Source organism: Eubalaena glacialis, chromosome 4 (genome assembly GCF_028564815.1).
Source record: "Eubalaena glacialis isolate mEubGla1 chromosome 4, mEubGla1.1.hap2.+ XY, whole genome shotgun sequence".
NCBI lineage: Eukaryota > Metazoa > Chordata > Mammalia > Artiodactyla > Balaenidae > Eubalaena > Eubalaena glacialis.
This window is the reverse complement of record NC_083719.1, coordinates 46675072-46691850: the sequence shown is the minus strand read 5'-3', so window position 1 is coordinate 46691850 and position 16779 is coordinate 46675072. Positions and strand designations below refer to the sequence as shown.

Sequence of the window (16779 nt, the reverse complement as noted above, 5' to 3'; positions counted from 1 at the left end):
AAATATATACATATAATTTTTAAATATCATAGTCATAATTGCTTTTACTTAGTTAACTGTCAATTGTGTGTGAGTGGGAGCGTGTGTGTGTATTGGAAGCGGTAATTGAGGTCTTTGAATTTTAAATGACATGTGATTTGCAGATTTTGATGCAGCTTCTTTTAACTTCCTATGAAAATGGTTATGAAAATATACCCTCCCAAAATTACAATTAAAAAAGCCCTTAAACCCAGGACCAAGAGTGATTCATTGCCAGAATATTAAAGAACCAATAAATTAGATTGAAAATATAAATGGTAGACCATCCATCCTATTCCATTCTAAAAGTAGGTAAAAATAATTTCTTGGATTTACCTGGACCAGAAAACATATATACTGTATATTGGGTTGGCCAAAAATGTTTGTTTGTGTTTTTCCATAAGTTGTTACGGAAAAACCCAAATGAACGTTTTTGGCCAACCCAATACTACTACTATAGTAGGTACGTAACTACCTTAAGTTTTTTAAAAGAAATATACCAGCAGATACAAAGTAGGATCAGAATTAAGGAGTTAGGAAATCTTCAGGTTTGCAGATACTTACATATTTGAGCTGGAGTAAAATAAACACATCCTGTTATCAAGATGTGCGATCAGATATTTCATTTTGCAAGTAGATATAGCTTTAATGTCGATGGTTCCAACTCTGAATGAGTACTGCTTCTGGCCCCAGTTACAGTGTTTGTATGGACGTGGAAAAAGAATAAATCAGTTATTCGTTTCTCTTTTTAAGACTTGATATTGATTTAGCTAATGATGTTAGTGCAATGTTTGAATTCTTGAATATATATTTTGAATTTAACTGTTCAGCTTTGAGGTTTGACGTTAGGTATTTCAAGTCTACCAGAGATTCTATCTGACAAATATTAGAAACTTGGGTTTGATATTCCAATATATTGATATTAACTATAAATGACTATTCTTCCTTAATAAATACTAGGTATATTTTTCTCTTCATTGGTATCTCAATTATGCAAATAATACATGGAAATATTCTCATTAAGAAGATTAATCAATTCAGAAATATGTAAAGTAAAAGGTGAAAATCCTTTTTTTAATGAGACCTACTTTTACTTCCTTATCCCAGAGATAATTAGCTTGTCAATTTTTTGGTGTATATCCTTCTAGATCTTTTCCTCTACATTGGCATAAATATATATTTATATTCACATGCATATTTAAATTCATATTAAGTAATTCATATTAAAAATATTAGGCTGCAAACATGAGGGTTTTTTAATTTTTTTTTTTCACCTACCAATATTTCAGATATTTTTTCCAAGTCATTCTTAGAAATCTATACTATCCCAGAAACATGGGTATATATTGAAGCTGGGCCTTATCTTATTACATGAGAAATATTTTTACTCCTTTAAATTTCTGAAGCAAATATGATACAAAGCTTTTAGAAAAGTTTAAGGTAGAAATGAAATATAATTTCATTTCAGAAGGGACTTCCAATACTATCTCACTGGTTTTTGTTTCCATTTTTTTTTTCCATTTTAATTTAAGTAAATTGCAGACCGTGTGAAGAATCTATATTTTATTACACTTTCTAATGATTGAATTAAAAGTATATGTGAGCAACATTTAAGGAGCTCTCTTCATGTTACAAAGTGTTTTCTATAATTTACCCCAGAAATTTAAAAATTATAATGACCTATAAGTTTGCTATTATTTCTGTTACAATAAGGAAACTGAGCCTCACAGAGTTTTAGTGAGTTGTTCAAAATTACACAAAAAGTGAAAGACAGAACCTGAAATTAAGGGCACACATCTTGAGACTCTAAGAAAGAATACAAATTCGACTTTTTCTTCTTCAAACTTGCTGTAGATTTTTTCCACATTTGATTTTTGAGTAATCAATAGTAAGTGCTTTCTTTGTATCCTAGCATTAGTTATTCCAATACTTCTACTTTTAAAAATATTAAAAGTGGAATTTAGCAAGCTTTCTAAATATCCCAATTATGAAATGTATTGTGTTTGATGGTATGAGAATTTTGTCCTGTAAATGTGTTGATTTATCATTTAAGATGAGAAGATTTAAGTTTAGGCTATATGATCCAAAATGACTTGTTATATTAGTTAAATCATGAAAATTTCCATCAAAGCATCTGTTGGTTTTAGGTGATCAAAATGGGTGTTTAATGAATTTCTTTTTCACTTTTCTGTTGGTGGTTGTATTTTTGGTCGTAAGAACATGTAGAAATTGAATGAACTAGCAACTTGCTGAAACATGACCCAGTTCCCTGATTCTTAGCGGTTGAAACCATGGCTTCATAAAGAGCTCCTCTTATTTCAGTTATAAAGGTGCTGAACAGTGTGCCTTCAGGCTTTGCTAGAATTTGCCAGAAGTGGGAAGTCATCACTATCAACATGGTCATTAGTTAACGTTTGTTTACTGAGTGCCAGCAACGTTTTTGGTGTTATAAATACACAGAGAAAGACACTGTTGGGATTGGGATTGGTTTTCTGCAGCGGTGCGAGAGAGGATTTGGTCTGGGATGTTCTTTTCCTACTCGGAGGTAGGGGTGGGGAATGTGCAGTCATCTTGGGTCTCATTCTGTGTACTGGGATGCTACTCTCACCTGTTTATTAATTGATGATATATATAATACATAGAACAAAAATATGTATATTTACACACACATGCACATGCATAAGCAAAAAGTACACATAAATTTCATTTTTATTAGACAATTTAAAAAATATTTTGCTTTTTTGTCTTTTGGTGAAAAAGTCATATGCCCCAAGATATCCAAGTGACTGTATCTTCTATTTATCTTCTATTTATAACATACTCATACTGCTAATATAGAGAACATGTTAAAAAATTATGCAGAGGTATTTGTATATATAAATATTTTTATGCAAAAGTTAACCAGCCTCTTTAAAGAATGGGAAGCTTCTCTAAAATATCTGAAATGACAATTAGGATTCCTAGAAGATTAATCACAGAATACCTTTTAGACCCTTGTCCATATCTAAACCTACAGGAGTTTTCATTTTATTTCACCCAAGTTATTTAAGAGGCAATCATTGATAGTAGCTATTGTTTATAGCAAAATGTGATGGTGACCGAAAGATACACCTTAACACTTGAAATTAAAATTTCATTGTGCAAGTGAAACTCGGGAAAATCAATGAGTTAAGTCATTACATCAGATCAGTGACTGTCAGATAAGTGACTAAAGAGTTTTAGGAAACACACAAGGTTTGGACTAGGGTGTGTCTTTATTATGCTATGCTTATGTTAGCATAAAGATATAACTTAATCATTTGTATTAAACTCATTGTGAAATTGAAGGGGTTTGAAGAGAATGGAGTCCTGAAACTGACAATACAGGGATAAGACTTTGCCTAGAAAGTGTTAATTTTGTATTCCTACTGTTATGTTTTTGTAAACATTTTTAAAAGAACTCCCCTTTTCAAACCAAACCTAGATATAAAACAGGTAAAAGCAGAGGGGCTCTGGTTGAAACAGTACAAGGTAGTTGGCCTTCCCTTTGCCCTGAGTTGGCTTGAGGCAACTTTGCAAAACCACAGGACTCCCAGGAATTTAGCTTGAACACCATCACCCTTGGGAGCAAAACCCCCTAGCCACGGCAGAAAGAGACTTTAATTACAGGAAAAGGGCATGGGGACACTGGTTAGTTAATTCTTCTCTGACTTTGAGTACAGTAAACAGTCTTTCATGAAAATGTTAGAGTATTCAGTTTGCTCCGAGTTTGTAGTTTATACTTTATCAATAAAATGGCATCCTGTTTTTAAATTTTTTTCTTGTATCAGTCTCCTATGAGGATAGTTAATGTGAGTCCATCCTTGAAAGACCGAATACTCTCGTGCTTATCTTGGGATTAAAATTTTAAAAAGGAGAGGATGACTAGCCTTTGTGTTGTTAGAGCTGAGCCTACACCATGGCTGTAGGAAGTTTGTGCCAATCTATGGTGTCCTGCTAATAATTAGAGCTCCTTTATTGATTGAAATCATGGGGCTGGGATCTGCCATAAAAGTAATTTTTTATGCTTACTCCTATATTTCTTAGAAGTTCCATGAAAAGATGATTACCTTTTAGTAGAAAAAAACAGATTTGTATTACCCTAGTCCATCAACATTATTCATCTTTGAGAACTTTTTTTTCAAATTGCCAACCTATTAGTTCTGCCCAAATGTTGTTTCATGAAGACCACACATTTGTGAAATATTAAATAAGTCTTGTGAAGTATCAGTTTGTAAAATAGTGGTCATAACTCTGAAGACCCTGTTTCTAATATACATGGAATAAAGATGCTGGAAATCAGCTATTTCTATTCTCTAAGCAGACCCATTCTTTTATATATGTTTGTTGCCTTGAGTTTTCAAAATACTCAGTTTAGGATTGCTTATTAATGTGTAGTCTTGGTTCCCTGAACTGTGAAGTAAATTACGTTTTTTTCTTTGTTGTCCCTCAGGCAGCAATTTGGCTTTTCTACTATTTATCACAGCTTCTCAGTTGTGTGTCCTTTCATTCTAATTTGTTATACCTTATTCTAGACAGTTGCATCTATAAAAATAGAAACAAAAAGCCAAGAAAAGTTTACTTTAAAAATATTCAGTTGAACTCTCCTCTTAGTTTACATATATTTTAAGTTTACATTTCCTCTAGTAAGCCGATGACTAACTTATTTACATTAAAAAAATTTTTAAAGTGATTTATTATATCATTGCCCACAAATGGGAGCATAGCTAACAAGTATTGAATGTTGAACTGTGTGGTAATTGAGAGAGATTCAGAGATATTTTTGGTATTATTTCACCCATGGGTATCACTTTGGCATACAAACAGAGTAGAGTAGAATGACGTAAAAAATAAGGAAATTTCAAATAAATGTTTATTACAAGGGAAAATAAATTCCTATATCATTTAAAAAAATCTTTGTATTTGCTACTTTCCATGGAGACCTACTCTTTTATGTAGTGTGAGAACTAACTATTGGTTTTGAAATAGGTTAATATTCATCATCCTATCATCATCATCATCAAAGAACACTAACCTGTCAAATAATCATCAAATAATCTGAATTTTCTTCCACATCTACTACAAACATGATGTGTGATGATGAGCAAATACTATCATTTTGGAAATTCATCTCCAAAGTTGTCATAATAAATGTCCTACTCTCCTCAGCATGGTTCTGTGAGGCTAAAATAATACCTGTAAAAATAAAATTTTAGAAAGCATAGCACTAATGCAAGATGGTATTCTTATGTACAGAGGCACCAAAATACAGTGGTAATGCAGGCAGGCTTTGGAGACAGACTTTCTTGGTTCAAATTGTGACTCTTACTAGATGTTTGACCTTGAGCAAGCTGCTTAATCCTAGAGCACCACAATTTCCTCATCTGTAGATCAGGGCTAATAATAATCCATCCCTGATAGTGTTGTGAGGATTAAATGAGATAATAATGTATAGAACTTTAGTACAGAGGCTGGGACATTGTAAGTGTTCCTTGCTCTTAAATAATAATATTTAAATATCTCATGTAATATCAAATTTTGAATTACTCAGTGATGCTCGGTTCAAGCATTCATAGCTTGTTAAAAACAATTCAGACTGAAGTCTTCTGGTTCAGATCACAAATGACTTTATGGAAGAGATTTATTCTCTTCAGCAAAAAGAGGTCGTGAGGACACTGCCTAGGCTACAGGAAATCCCAGGAAATATTCTCAAGTTCCTTTGCAGCTGTGGTACCATCTTTTTGAACCTACAAGTTCAAATTGCTTTTAAATGAATCACTCAGTTCTTCCTCCGGCTAGGAATACTTTCCTTAGGATTATCGTTTGATCAAAATGAAAACTCCCCAAATCATGGCAGTTTTCACGACCAAATTTCTTTATACCTGGTTTTGAATTTGTGGGAAATGCCACGCCCCACTCCCCCCACAGCTCTGTGTAATGTTTTCTGCTATGACAGGGCCTCACTGGGGAAATCCTAGCTGAAGATAATAGCATGATGTATTAAATGTTGCCAGTATTCCATTTAATAATAAGCAATTGCATAACAGGCTTTTTAAATACCTAAGTAAAAAGTGACACATTAATATTGAATACACTGCTACTGTAAAGTCCATTCTCCTCCTGATTTCCAACAAACACCATTTAACTGCCAACCTACTATTACAAGAGTTTACTATTTTATTCTTGCTCCAAAATGGCATCAACAGCGATGGGGTGCTTTCAGGGGATTGTTGAACAATTTTGCAACAAAGGGGGAAGCCTGAGGAAATGCAAAACAGCCACTGTAGGCATGGCAAGGCTTTATCTCAGCACGCCTCAAATCCACACACCCCTTAATCAAACGAGCAGCTTTATGGCATGCGCAATTGCAACTGAAATATAACCGACTTCCGCAGAACTGGCTTCCAGAGGATTTCCTGTCCAAAAATGACCGTGTGGTCATCTGTAGCTAAATGGTTACAGATCGTCAAGTCAGCAAGGCACCCCCTCCCCAGCATTTGTGTGTTTTAAAAACAAGAGAGTCTAAGTGACCAAACCCTATCATTTGCAAATTCTCTCTCTGGACTTCTTTGATTTCCTTTCTTTTCATTGGGTAAAAAGGGGAAAAACAAAACCCAGCCAACAAAAACCCTCCCTCCTTAATATCTGTTTGTTCAAGGTGTCATTTCCCTGGGAGGTTATTTACAGGTTTCTCGCTGCTTAGCTTGTCTTGCCTAGTGATCACTGACTGAAAGAAGAAATCTGCTTTTTTGGGGCGAGCTGTGCCTTTAACCCCTTTGGTCGGCTCTTCCTTGGAGGCGAGCGAGGCGCGCTGCAGTGTCTGGGAACCCACCTAGAGGGCCCCCTTGACGCCAGCACATCCCCTGTCGGGCAGCAGCCTCTGCAGCCGAGCGGGCTGCTGCAGAGTTAATGTACAGTAGCACGGAGCCTGCAAGTGTCCTGAGCCGTTCAGAGCCGCCGGCAGGCACAGCCCAGGGCGGACGAGGCGGCTGCGACGATTCCAAAGGTTCTGCTGGAAATTCGGCGCTGGGGGACCCCAGTGGGAGCCTGTTGCCATTGTGTTTTAAAAGCATGCAAGGTCTGTATAGCTCGGGCGTGAGAATCTTTCAGAAGCTGTGAGAGCATCTGAGTAAATGACACCTACTGGGAAATTGAATTGGGGGTAAAAAGAGAGAGAAAAAAAGAGAAGAGAAAGACAGCGGGGGAAGAAATTCTTAGACAACGTCTGACTTGCAGCTGTGAAAATTCATTTTCTTTCCCAGGCAAAATATGAAAAGCCCGCACATGGGTTTGATAACAACAAATCAGAGGGGTTTCTGCAGGGAAAGGATCAATAGCTTAGTCATTTGACTGAAAGAGAGCAGACAGCCTTATTAAGGGGTTAGGCAGCAGAAATGAATTTCCTCCTGACAGCACCTTTTGAAGTCATAATGGGAGCTCATGGGGATCCTGTCCTGCAAAGCAGAAATTGCTCCTTGCCTTCCTACTTTTGCAGTTGAAAACCAGCAATTCTGAGACTGGGGAGAGAAGTTGGCTTTTGGTTATACATGGTTGCTAGCCCCTCTGCCCAGGTCTTTGTCCGACACGTCTCAGAAGGCAGCACTGCGTTAAAGTGACCACACATGAATATGTGCCTAAGAAAGAAGAAAAAGCAGTATTCATTTCTAAAGGACAGCATGGCAAAGCAACCTGAAGTTTCCCATTTCCCTTCTAACACTTCTTTAACAAGGATAACAAGAAACTGTCTTTTGACTCCTTTTTTCCCACATTCCGGAGTCGTTCCTGCAAGGATGCATTAATTTCCACTCTAGGCAGTTGGATTTTACTGGGACAATATTTGCCACCATTTAGGATTAGCGAATGAACTGGTTATTTTAGTGTGTTGACTAACGAGTGGAACCTAAATGGGTGGACCCATACCTGCAGTACTCTGTGATGTTTCTTTCTTCAAACCCTGGAAGGGCTTTTGTTGTTGCTCTTTGTTTTTCGGGGGGGGGGGGGATTTTTGGGAATTCAATACTTGTTGCAATAATTGCCCGTGATAGCTGCTCAAACAGGAGAGTTGGAATTCATCTTTGAAAATCACTACATGTAACACACGAGACAAGGAAAATATTAATGACAGAAGATCTGCCAACATGATGCACGTGAATAATTTCCCCTTTAGAAGGCATTCCTGGATATGGTGAGTAATCGATATCCCCTTCAGTTGGTAATACTCAGAATTATAAAATTCCATGACAGGTGCCAGAGGTGGGTTTGTCTTGAAAAAGAATATTGGTCTCAAGTGAGGATGAAAAGTAAAACATGTTTAAAACCAAATGCTGTCTGAGAAAGTAATGGTTATGCAAAAACAAATTCCTTGTTGATATAAAAGCATCCCAAATAAGAAGTCAGGTATGAGGGCATTGACAATTGCTAACTGATTTCATTGAGAGACAAAAACGAACAAAAAAAAGCAGCCACAGCAACTTTGAGAATGGCAACTATTTAATAAGTAAAAGAAAAAGGGAGGTTTGGGATTTGACTTTTGCTCTTTTGTCTTCTTTTATTTGAAAATTCCCTGGGAAAGGACACATATGCATTTCTGACATCTTATGCCAGTTTGCTTGGCCTTAGATCTTTGTAAATTTCCAAAAGAAGGTTAAGGGAAAACTTAGAATGTTGACTCAGTTTTAAAATGACATTAAGATGTGTTGGTGCCCCACACTAAAGGAATATTTTAACTATTCAAGAAATATTTCTACCAGAATGAACCAGTTTCATAGAATTCTAACAGATGAATCATGAGGTGCTCAGACTCTCATAGAACTTGCTTAGTGCATTGATATTTGGTCATGTATTAAGGTTCAGTGTAATGAATTACGGTCCCTGGGCATGTGACATCGTGGACCATTTCTTGTTAGACTTTACGACTAGACATTTATAGGAACTAGTTGCTGAGGGCAGTATAAGGGCAAAGCTCACTATTTAAAAATTGCTTGTTTCACCACACCTTTAGGGTTGACTGGATTCAATTTCTCATAGCAGAAACTTTGTGAATGCATGATAAAGGCACAGTTTAAGGCTTTGTGGCTATGAACATGGTTTGGTTTGGATACTGCAATGTATCTCATTTTGAAAGTATATTTCTCAGGTATGTTTTTTGGCTGGCCTTAGGATAAGTGATACACATCAAATACAGGTTTCTGCGGGTTTTCTAGTTGCTTTTATGGCAGTGTCTCAAATGAAAGTGTCCTGATATCTTGAGGCTCCACCAAAATCCCCTACTGATTTATTACAGACATTTTAGCTTATTAGCTGAAGATCAGTTACAGAGAAGGGTGAGTGACCTCCTCGGTCACTGGGCAGGTACTCATTTTCTATCAATATCAGATACATCCAGAATCGACACTGTGGCGTATCTTCCTTCTCTGCCGCCCAGAGCCACTGTCCCCAGTGTCTAACGTGCTTGGGAGGGAGGCTGGGTGACATGCCTGCAAACCTCAGTGGCCCACTTCCAAGTGCATCATCAGAGTTCCCGACTCAGGGGGAGCTTTGGTGCCATCGCTTTGCTGGACCTGATGGTGAGGGTCAGGCATCAGCAATGAGGTCTTTGTCATTCTTACTGATACAGTCACATAAATAGTCTTAAACCCTAAGATTAAAAGGTCCTGGAAACAGTCCCTGGCACATAGTAGGTATTTGTCAATTTTTTTTTTTCATCGATTTCTTATGCCTTCCTTCAAAGTTAATTTTGTACCTATTAAGATTTGTTTAGGGAAAAAAATTACCATTCTCATTTCTATAAAGTGTACTTTGCTATAGAGCAACAGTTTTTGTTCTGCCTAAGCCTTGCTGTTTGGGTCTATTTGTTTATGTTGCAATAGGAAGGATGCAAGGTACTCTTTGAATGCCTAATATTATAACCACTTTTTATTTTGTTGTTGTTGTTGCATTTACCTCACCTCTGCTTTTGACTAGAAAGAAACGAGCTATTCAACTCTATAGTTTTTTAAAGAATGCAAATGTGCTTATTCATGCTCCTCTAGATCTGTAACATATATGTTTGAAAGCTTTACAGAGAAGTTGAGAGCCCTGGTGGTTTTCTTCTGTGCCTGAAGCTAGGTAACCCTTCATACATTTCACTGCATGATGTGCCAATTTGTTGGTACTGTGGCCAGACAGATCCACGGTGGAATGTGAGTGTTCTGTGTATCTAGTCTTGCCTGGGCCCTTTAGAAGGATTCATTAATAAGATGTTAAACTCAAAGGAAGAAGGTGGTGGCTTTTTCCAGTTGACCCAATTAATGTTGTGCTCAACTTCCCCAATTGTTGTTTCTTTCTTATTTATAACCTCACCTTTCAATACCATGGTAAGAGATTCTAGGTGTTTGTTGACAGAAAACCTTCTTTCCCTTTGTTCTACTGTAAGAGTCCCCCCATTGGATTGGATTCCATGCTCATGAATGATCCTGCTAAGAAAAAAGGATTTGCCAAGTTGTTCTCCTTTGCATCTCCAAAGTCTCTCTTTCCTCATTCTCACATGCAGGTCTTTTTTTTTTTTTTTTTTTTTTTTCCCCACAAAGAGGGTAGATCAGAAGTTGGCAACAGCTCAATGCCAGGGAGTAATAAACATTTTAAAGGAGATGTGTGCTTCGGGTTTCACAAGCTAATCTCTATGAAGGCTCTAAACCCTTTGGATAGACAGGGTACAGAGGTGCACACTTATTTCTCTTCTGCTTTTTAAAGGAGCAAGAAGGAGGGAAAGTTGAGATGCAGGAGAACCATGAGGAGTCCTCAAAAGTTCATCAGAGGTAATGGTTCCAATAGAAGCCTAGGTGTAGAGTTCCTACTGTATCTCTCATCCTCCAGCCCTGGGGCTAGTGTGTTGATAATTGAGCAATAGTATGACAGATTCATCGTTTAATGGTTCCAAGTTACAGTTAATAAGTGGTCTTTTACTTGTCTTAATAGAACACTACCCTTTGAGAGCTAAAAGAGTCGTAAGAAGAGTGTGCTTTCCCTGTTGAAAGCTACGTTAGAAAAATTTGCTGGAGGATTTTATTGCGAAGGCTTCTTTCCATTACACTTTTCAACCTTTTTACTGCCAAACCAAACAAAGATAAGGGTTCACCTCACTAGGTAAATAAGTACCACATAGCCCTTATTTTTTATTCTGGCTACTTGTGAGAATATAGTGGTAGCCTGGCAATTCAGGAATGGGTCTTCTAGCGTGGTTGGAAGAAGGGAAATGCAAGTCAGCTTTCTAGGAATTTAAATTTCATCTCGTAGCTATTAAGAGGACTCTTTAGAAGCATCATGACATGGAATCATTATGCAGGGATCTAATAAGAGGGACATAACATAGTGGGCCTAGCATGTGTTTGCAGCTTTTTGCCTTACTTAAAATATATAACAACTCTGTATAATCTGATTTATAAAAACTCTGTAATTTCATGCCAGAAATGCCAGGGCCATGTTGCATGCAATTGAATTTGACATTTATAAAATTTAGGAGGGCATTTTATTGAAATACCTTGGCATCCTTTTTATGATGGACTCCAAGGACTCAGAGAGAGGACTGTGGGAGATAGAAGCCAAAGGCCCCTGCTCGGGCAGACTGTCCTGTGGTGCTTCTCTGTGGGCTCTTCTGAGGAAACCTGAGCAAGATTTGGGACTAGTGACTGTGGATGGTGATTAACTATTTCGCTTATTTGACACTTAGGATTTAACTTTTTAAAGCTCACACGTTTAAATACTTTTACCAAACTCTCTTTGTGATGCTGAGAGGTCACTTCCATCAAGAGGCAAAATGGGGTGATTATAGCACTTTGACTCAACATTGAGGCTTCTTTTTCCCTTTTCTAGACCCCTACATCCTTTCATTGGATTTGCCCTTTCCTGGTTCCTAATAAGATTTAATCCAGCGAGTCACAGTTTGGTTGTTCCTCTGTAAACCAAGGGTTCAACTCACATACCAACTCGTTTTGTTTTTTTTCTTTGACCTAATTCCTTTATGGAATGAAGCATGATATAAATATATCAATGATATTGTATATACACACACACACATATATAATTTCAACAGTAAATCCAGTGAGATCAGAGAAAGGCAAGATGGCCTGCTTCTGAATGAAAGGATAGTCCTTCTTACCTAGCCTGTTAGAGTCTCATCTTTTAAGTTTTTCTTCTCTTTATATGTCAAGACTATAGGAACTCAACCCAGAATTGCATTTTCCAGAGTTTATGTTTTGGCCTGTACATATAATATTCTCACTTGTCTTATGAGAGCTTTAGTGGGTGGGAGAAGTGTTGCGTTCGATGACTGTATGCTTTGAAGGACAAAATGTATTAAGTCTCATGCAAGATAACAGAGCTCTGCTCATTTTGGTCAACCTAAAATTCTGCCAGTGTCTGCTTGTCTTCTAATGACATTTCAGGTCATGGCTGACCTTGCTTTAGTAGCATCTCTTCCTCTGGGTGACAGAACTACCCAGAAATTCCAGAATGCAAATATCAAACTCTCAGCTTGATTCTGAATTCCTGTTATGGCCACATACAATTTGTTTGTAAACACTTATGGCCAGTAAAGTTTAGGTAGAGCTCATAATTACACAAGCTCATCTTGTTCACAGATCCCTGGCGCTCAATAGCAAAGTCAGCCACTGTTTAAGGTATAAGTTCAGGTTAAGATATAATACAGCAAAGATTTTCTTTTAGATGAAATATTCATCCTATTAAACATATAATTTTTCTCTTGGCTTGCTATTTTACTGTCTTTTAGTGCCCCTAGCTATAGCCTCCTTAATTTCTGTTAGCAATACCTTATAATTTAAGCATGAAAATGAAAATTCATTTTTTACAGTTTTAAAAAAATTTGATTAAGGAATGGTATGACAGAGGAGGAAAGTTGCTATCAGTAATATCAGTGTGCCCACAACTTATGAAAATTAAATATAATTTTCAGTTGCAGCAGACTTTCTGCTGTAGTAACATAGTTTGTGTACTTTAAACTGATGATAGGTTACATCCTCACTGGGCTAAGTGGGTGGCCCAGGACAGGGAAGTGTCAGACAATCCCTACAAAAGGAAGAAAGGGAGAAAGTATTCTCCATTGTATGAAAATGATTAGCTGTGGATTTGGGATGTTTTGCTTCTATTAAATTCTTCACTTTCCACCACCTTGTTTCTGCACTCATTTTAGCTGACTGTTACTGAGTTACTTCCACTACTGCTGAGGTATCCAGGTTCCAAGAAAAACAGGCAAGTAAGGGAAGAAAGGAAGATAGTTCAGAATTCTGAGAGGAAGATCCCAAGGAGGGAACTTAACAACCAGTTTCCCACTTGCCTCAGGCTAGAAGTTTCTTTCTTTCTTTTTTGAACAATAGCTGCACTTCACCCCTTCCCCCTATGCCTTCAGTCGCCCCCCCACAGACATTCGTGCTCACAAATACCCTGGCTAGCTATAGAATCATACCACTATTTTTTTTTTTTTTTTTTTTTTTTTTTTGGCAATAGCTCCAAAGTGTCGCCAGGCCAAAGTTAACTTCTATAACTATTTACCACCACTTGATGGACTATTAGATGGTGTTTCTCGTTGTTACAGAAGTACCAGCCTATAAACATACCCAAGACAACATATTTCAACTGGCGATTATATTGTGTAAAATTTGGGGATATATATTTGGTTTCAAAGATGGATAATCCAGATTCTATATGTTAGGCTGTTGGCTGGAGAAAAACGAAACAAAACAAAACAAAAACCCTCCAGGTTTCTAACTCTAATTCTGGTGTTACTGCTTTGTGTGACCTTGTGAAAGCTCTCAGAGCTCTTTACCTGTTGAAAACAATTCAGTGGATATTTACCTGCTTCATTTTGAAGAGTAGACCATTAAAGGAACTTTCATAGCACATTGGTAAGAATCACTTATTAGACTGGTAAACATGACATGCTAAAGTCTTTCGGGTGAATTTCTTAAATATAGGTAACAAATATAACTACTGTGTATTTCATGGACGAGATCAACACTGATTGAACCCAGGCCACATGTTTTCACATAAACGACATCCTTTAATGGCAATGATAACTTTCAGAGGTGAGTCTTATTTGAACCCCTATTTGCAGGTGAGGAAAGTAATGCTCATAGAGGGTAAAAAACTTGCTCAAGGTCACGTGTCTATTACTTCGGAAAGCTGACCCACTGAAACCAGGTCTAGCCTCATTTTAAAACCCAGTGTCTTTTGATTCACCATATTGTTCTGTGGCAGATGCCTTAGCATTCGGTCTATGGACCTTCTGGAAAATAGATTAGCAGTAAGACCAGAGAAAATAAGCAGATTCCCTGTTAGTTAGCACGTTGGGGAAGTACACGGGGTGCCTAGTGAATGTCAAAGGCTTTCCCTGAGAAACCCTTCCTGTTCATGTTAGGACTATGACCTGTACTTCAGCCATGTCAGCAGATCTTATTGTGTTTTCTCGAAATTTTACAGGGAATTTGAAGTGACCCCTGTTCCTGGGGCCACTCTGGCCTATGAGTTTTTTTTCTGTGAATTAGGGAAAGGTGCTTCTTTGGGCGGACACACTTCAGGCAGATGAATTGAAAATGCAGACAGTGGCGCTTGGTGAATGGGCAGAGCCTCTGCGCAAAGCAAGAGGCACCCCTTCCTCTGTGCACAGCCTCAACCAACAGAGCAGAGAAGAACTCAGCCTCACTCACCGAGCTCTTGGGCAGTGATCACACTGCACAGCCCTGGCCCTCCTTTGACCTGGGTTCCACCCCTACCTCAAAGGCGGTTGTGACAGTCAGATGACAGTGCTTTGCTGCCAATAAAAATCATACAAAGTTTCGGTTTTGCTTTCATCATTATTACTTTCTTCCCAATATTCTAATTACAGGTCTTTAGATTTTTTTTTTTTTGCACAGCTAAAGAATATTAACATTTTCTACAATCAGAGCTAATGTGAAACAGCCAAAGAAACATTTTAATCACAAAATAGCCTAATACCCGAGCTGCTGAAAAATGCCATTCTTAGTGAATTGGTTTAGAACACGTGGATTAGAACATGCTGATTTATTTATGCATAGGGGATGCCCAGATAAATATGATAACTAACAGTCCTGCCCTGAAGATACTCATAGACTAGTGAGGAGAACATCCACAGAAGTGAATGATTACAGAACAGTGGGGAACATGTTAATACAGGAATATACAAGATGTTATGGGAGTTTAAAGGAAGATGCACCTTCCTTTAAACTGGTTGGTCTAAATACCTTAAAGAAGTCTAGAAATGAGGGACTAAAAGTATATCTGATGGATTTGAGAGTTAGTAATTATTGGCAACACGTTGGAGAGTGGTTTAAGCGGGGGAGTTATACCTCGGGGGTTATAAAAGCACAGAAAAGTAGTGTACACTCCTTTCAAAATTTTGGACAAGAAGGACAGAAAGAGGAGAGCAGAGGAGAGAAGAGGGAAAAAGGGGAGGAAGACCCAGTAGTTAGTGAAGAACACCAGGTAATTTTCAGGGTCTGGATTGCGTCCCAAAGGAAGTATCCAGATATAGGCCCTGGACAACGTGTGAAGGACACGACTTCCTCCAAGATAGGAGGGAGGTGTGGAAGGACAGAGGCAGATCATGTAGAGATTAGGGAGGTAGAAGGGGAACTTGAGGCGGTTTGGTCTCATGCCCTCTGTTTTCTTTGGAAGGTAGAATTCAAGATCAAGATCGGATCTCAGAGGGAGGGCTGTGGAGAGGCAGGTGGAGGAGCTGAGTCAGGTTATGGGACAGTTTCTGTGACATTGGAAAGGCTACCGAAGGGGGAAGTGTCAGAGGGTCCAGTGAGTTGGAAAGAGTCAGCGATGCTGAACGCATATGTAGAGTCAATGAAGAATATTTTACTCTGCTTTTAAAATTACTCACACAAAGTATTATGTCAAGAAAACGGACAGCGATGTGACAGAAATGAAACAATCCTTAACTACTAAATTAGGAACTGTTTTGTAATTACAGTTTCTCCCGTTGATTGTGTTTTAGGGATTCCAAAGAATGCAGAATTGATTTTATCGTTGTTGTCTTCTCCTTGGTAGTGTGGAAGTTGTTTTATGAACATGTTAATTAGACTGTAGTTCCAGTCTCATGACCTGATTTGGGACCTGTGAGATTTCCTAAGCTGCAGGGAAATCACTCTGGGGTGACAAACGGAAGTTCTAAGATTTTTACCTTGAGTTTTACCTTCAAATGAATAAAAATCACAGTGAGAAGAGAAGGCAAAATGATTCAACTTTGCTCACTTTTTAATGGGCACCTACCTTTCAGTGGTTTATGTTGTAATGTCACAAATCCATATATATGTAACCTGCTTTTACAAAGATTTCTTCAAAATCCTTCTGAAGTTGACTTGAAAGTGTCACCAGTCTCCAAGAAACTTACTGAAAGCAACAAAACATCATATAACTTTAACCAGAACTGGTATAACGTAGTTTAAATATTTATAAATTTAAATTCTCTTTTGTGTTTCCATGATACCTCAGGGGGAAAAATAAAAAACATAAGGTGTAAATTAAGGGAACATTTTAAATAGCCTTATAATATTTTTAGGCCATAATTATAAACCCTATCGTGTACCATGAGTTTGGGAGATATTACGAATTCCTTTTCTCTCTTCTAATCACTAGAACGTTCTCCCAGGTCAGCAGAGCTTCCTCTTTAATATCCTTGGCGTCCCGTGCTCACGATTACTTTGTACAGGGCTTTCTGTCTGG

General features: G+C 37.8%; 1 protein-coding gene across 5 annotated transcripts in view; it reads left to right on the top strand.

The window, feature by feature from the left end:
* The window catches only part of PDE4D (phosphodiesterase 4D), a 721935-nt gene that overhangs the window by 152759 nt on the left and 552397 nt on the right, over positions 1-16779 (top strand). Inside the window, exon 1 of one of the 5 annotated variants that reach the window (XM_061189277.1) lies at positions 8073-8221. The exons of the other annotated variants lie outside the window; for them this stretch is intronic. Coding sequence (XP_061045260.1) covers positions 8175-8221 — 47 coding nt within the window. The 5' untranslated portion in view covers positions 8073-8174. Of the gene's footprint in view, positions 1-8072; positions 8222-16779 lie in introns of those variants that run through there. 5 annotated transcript variants of the gene reach the window in all.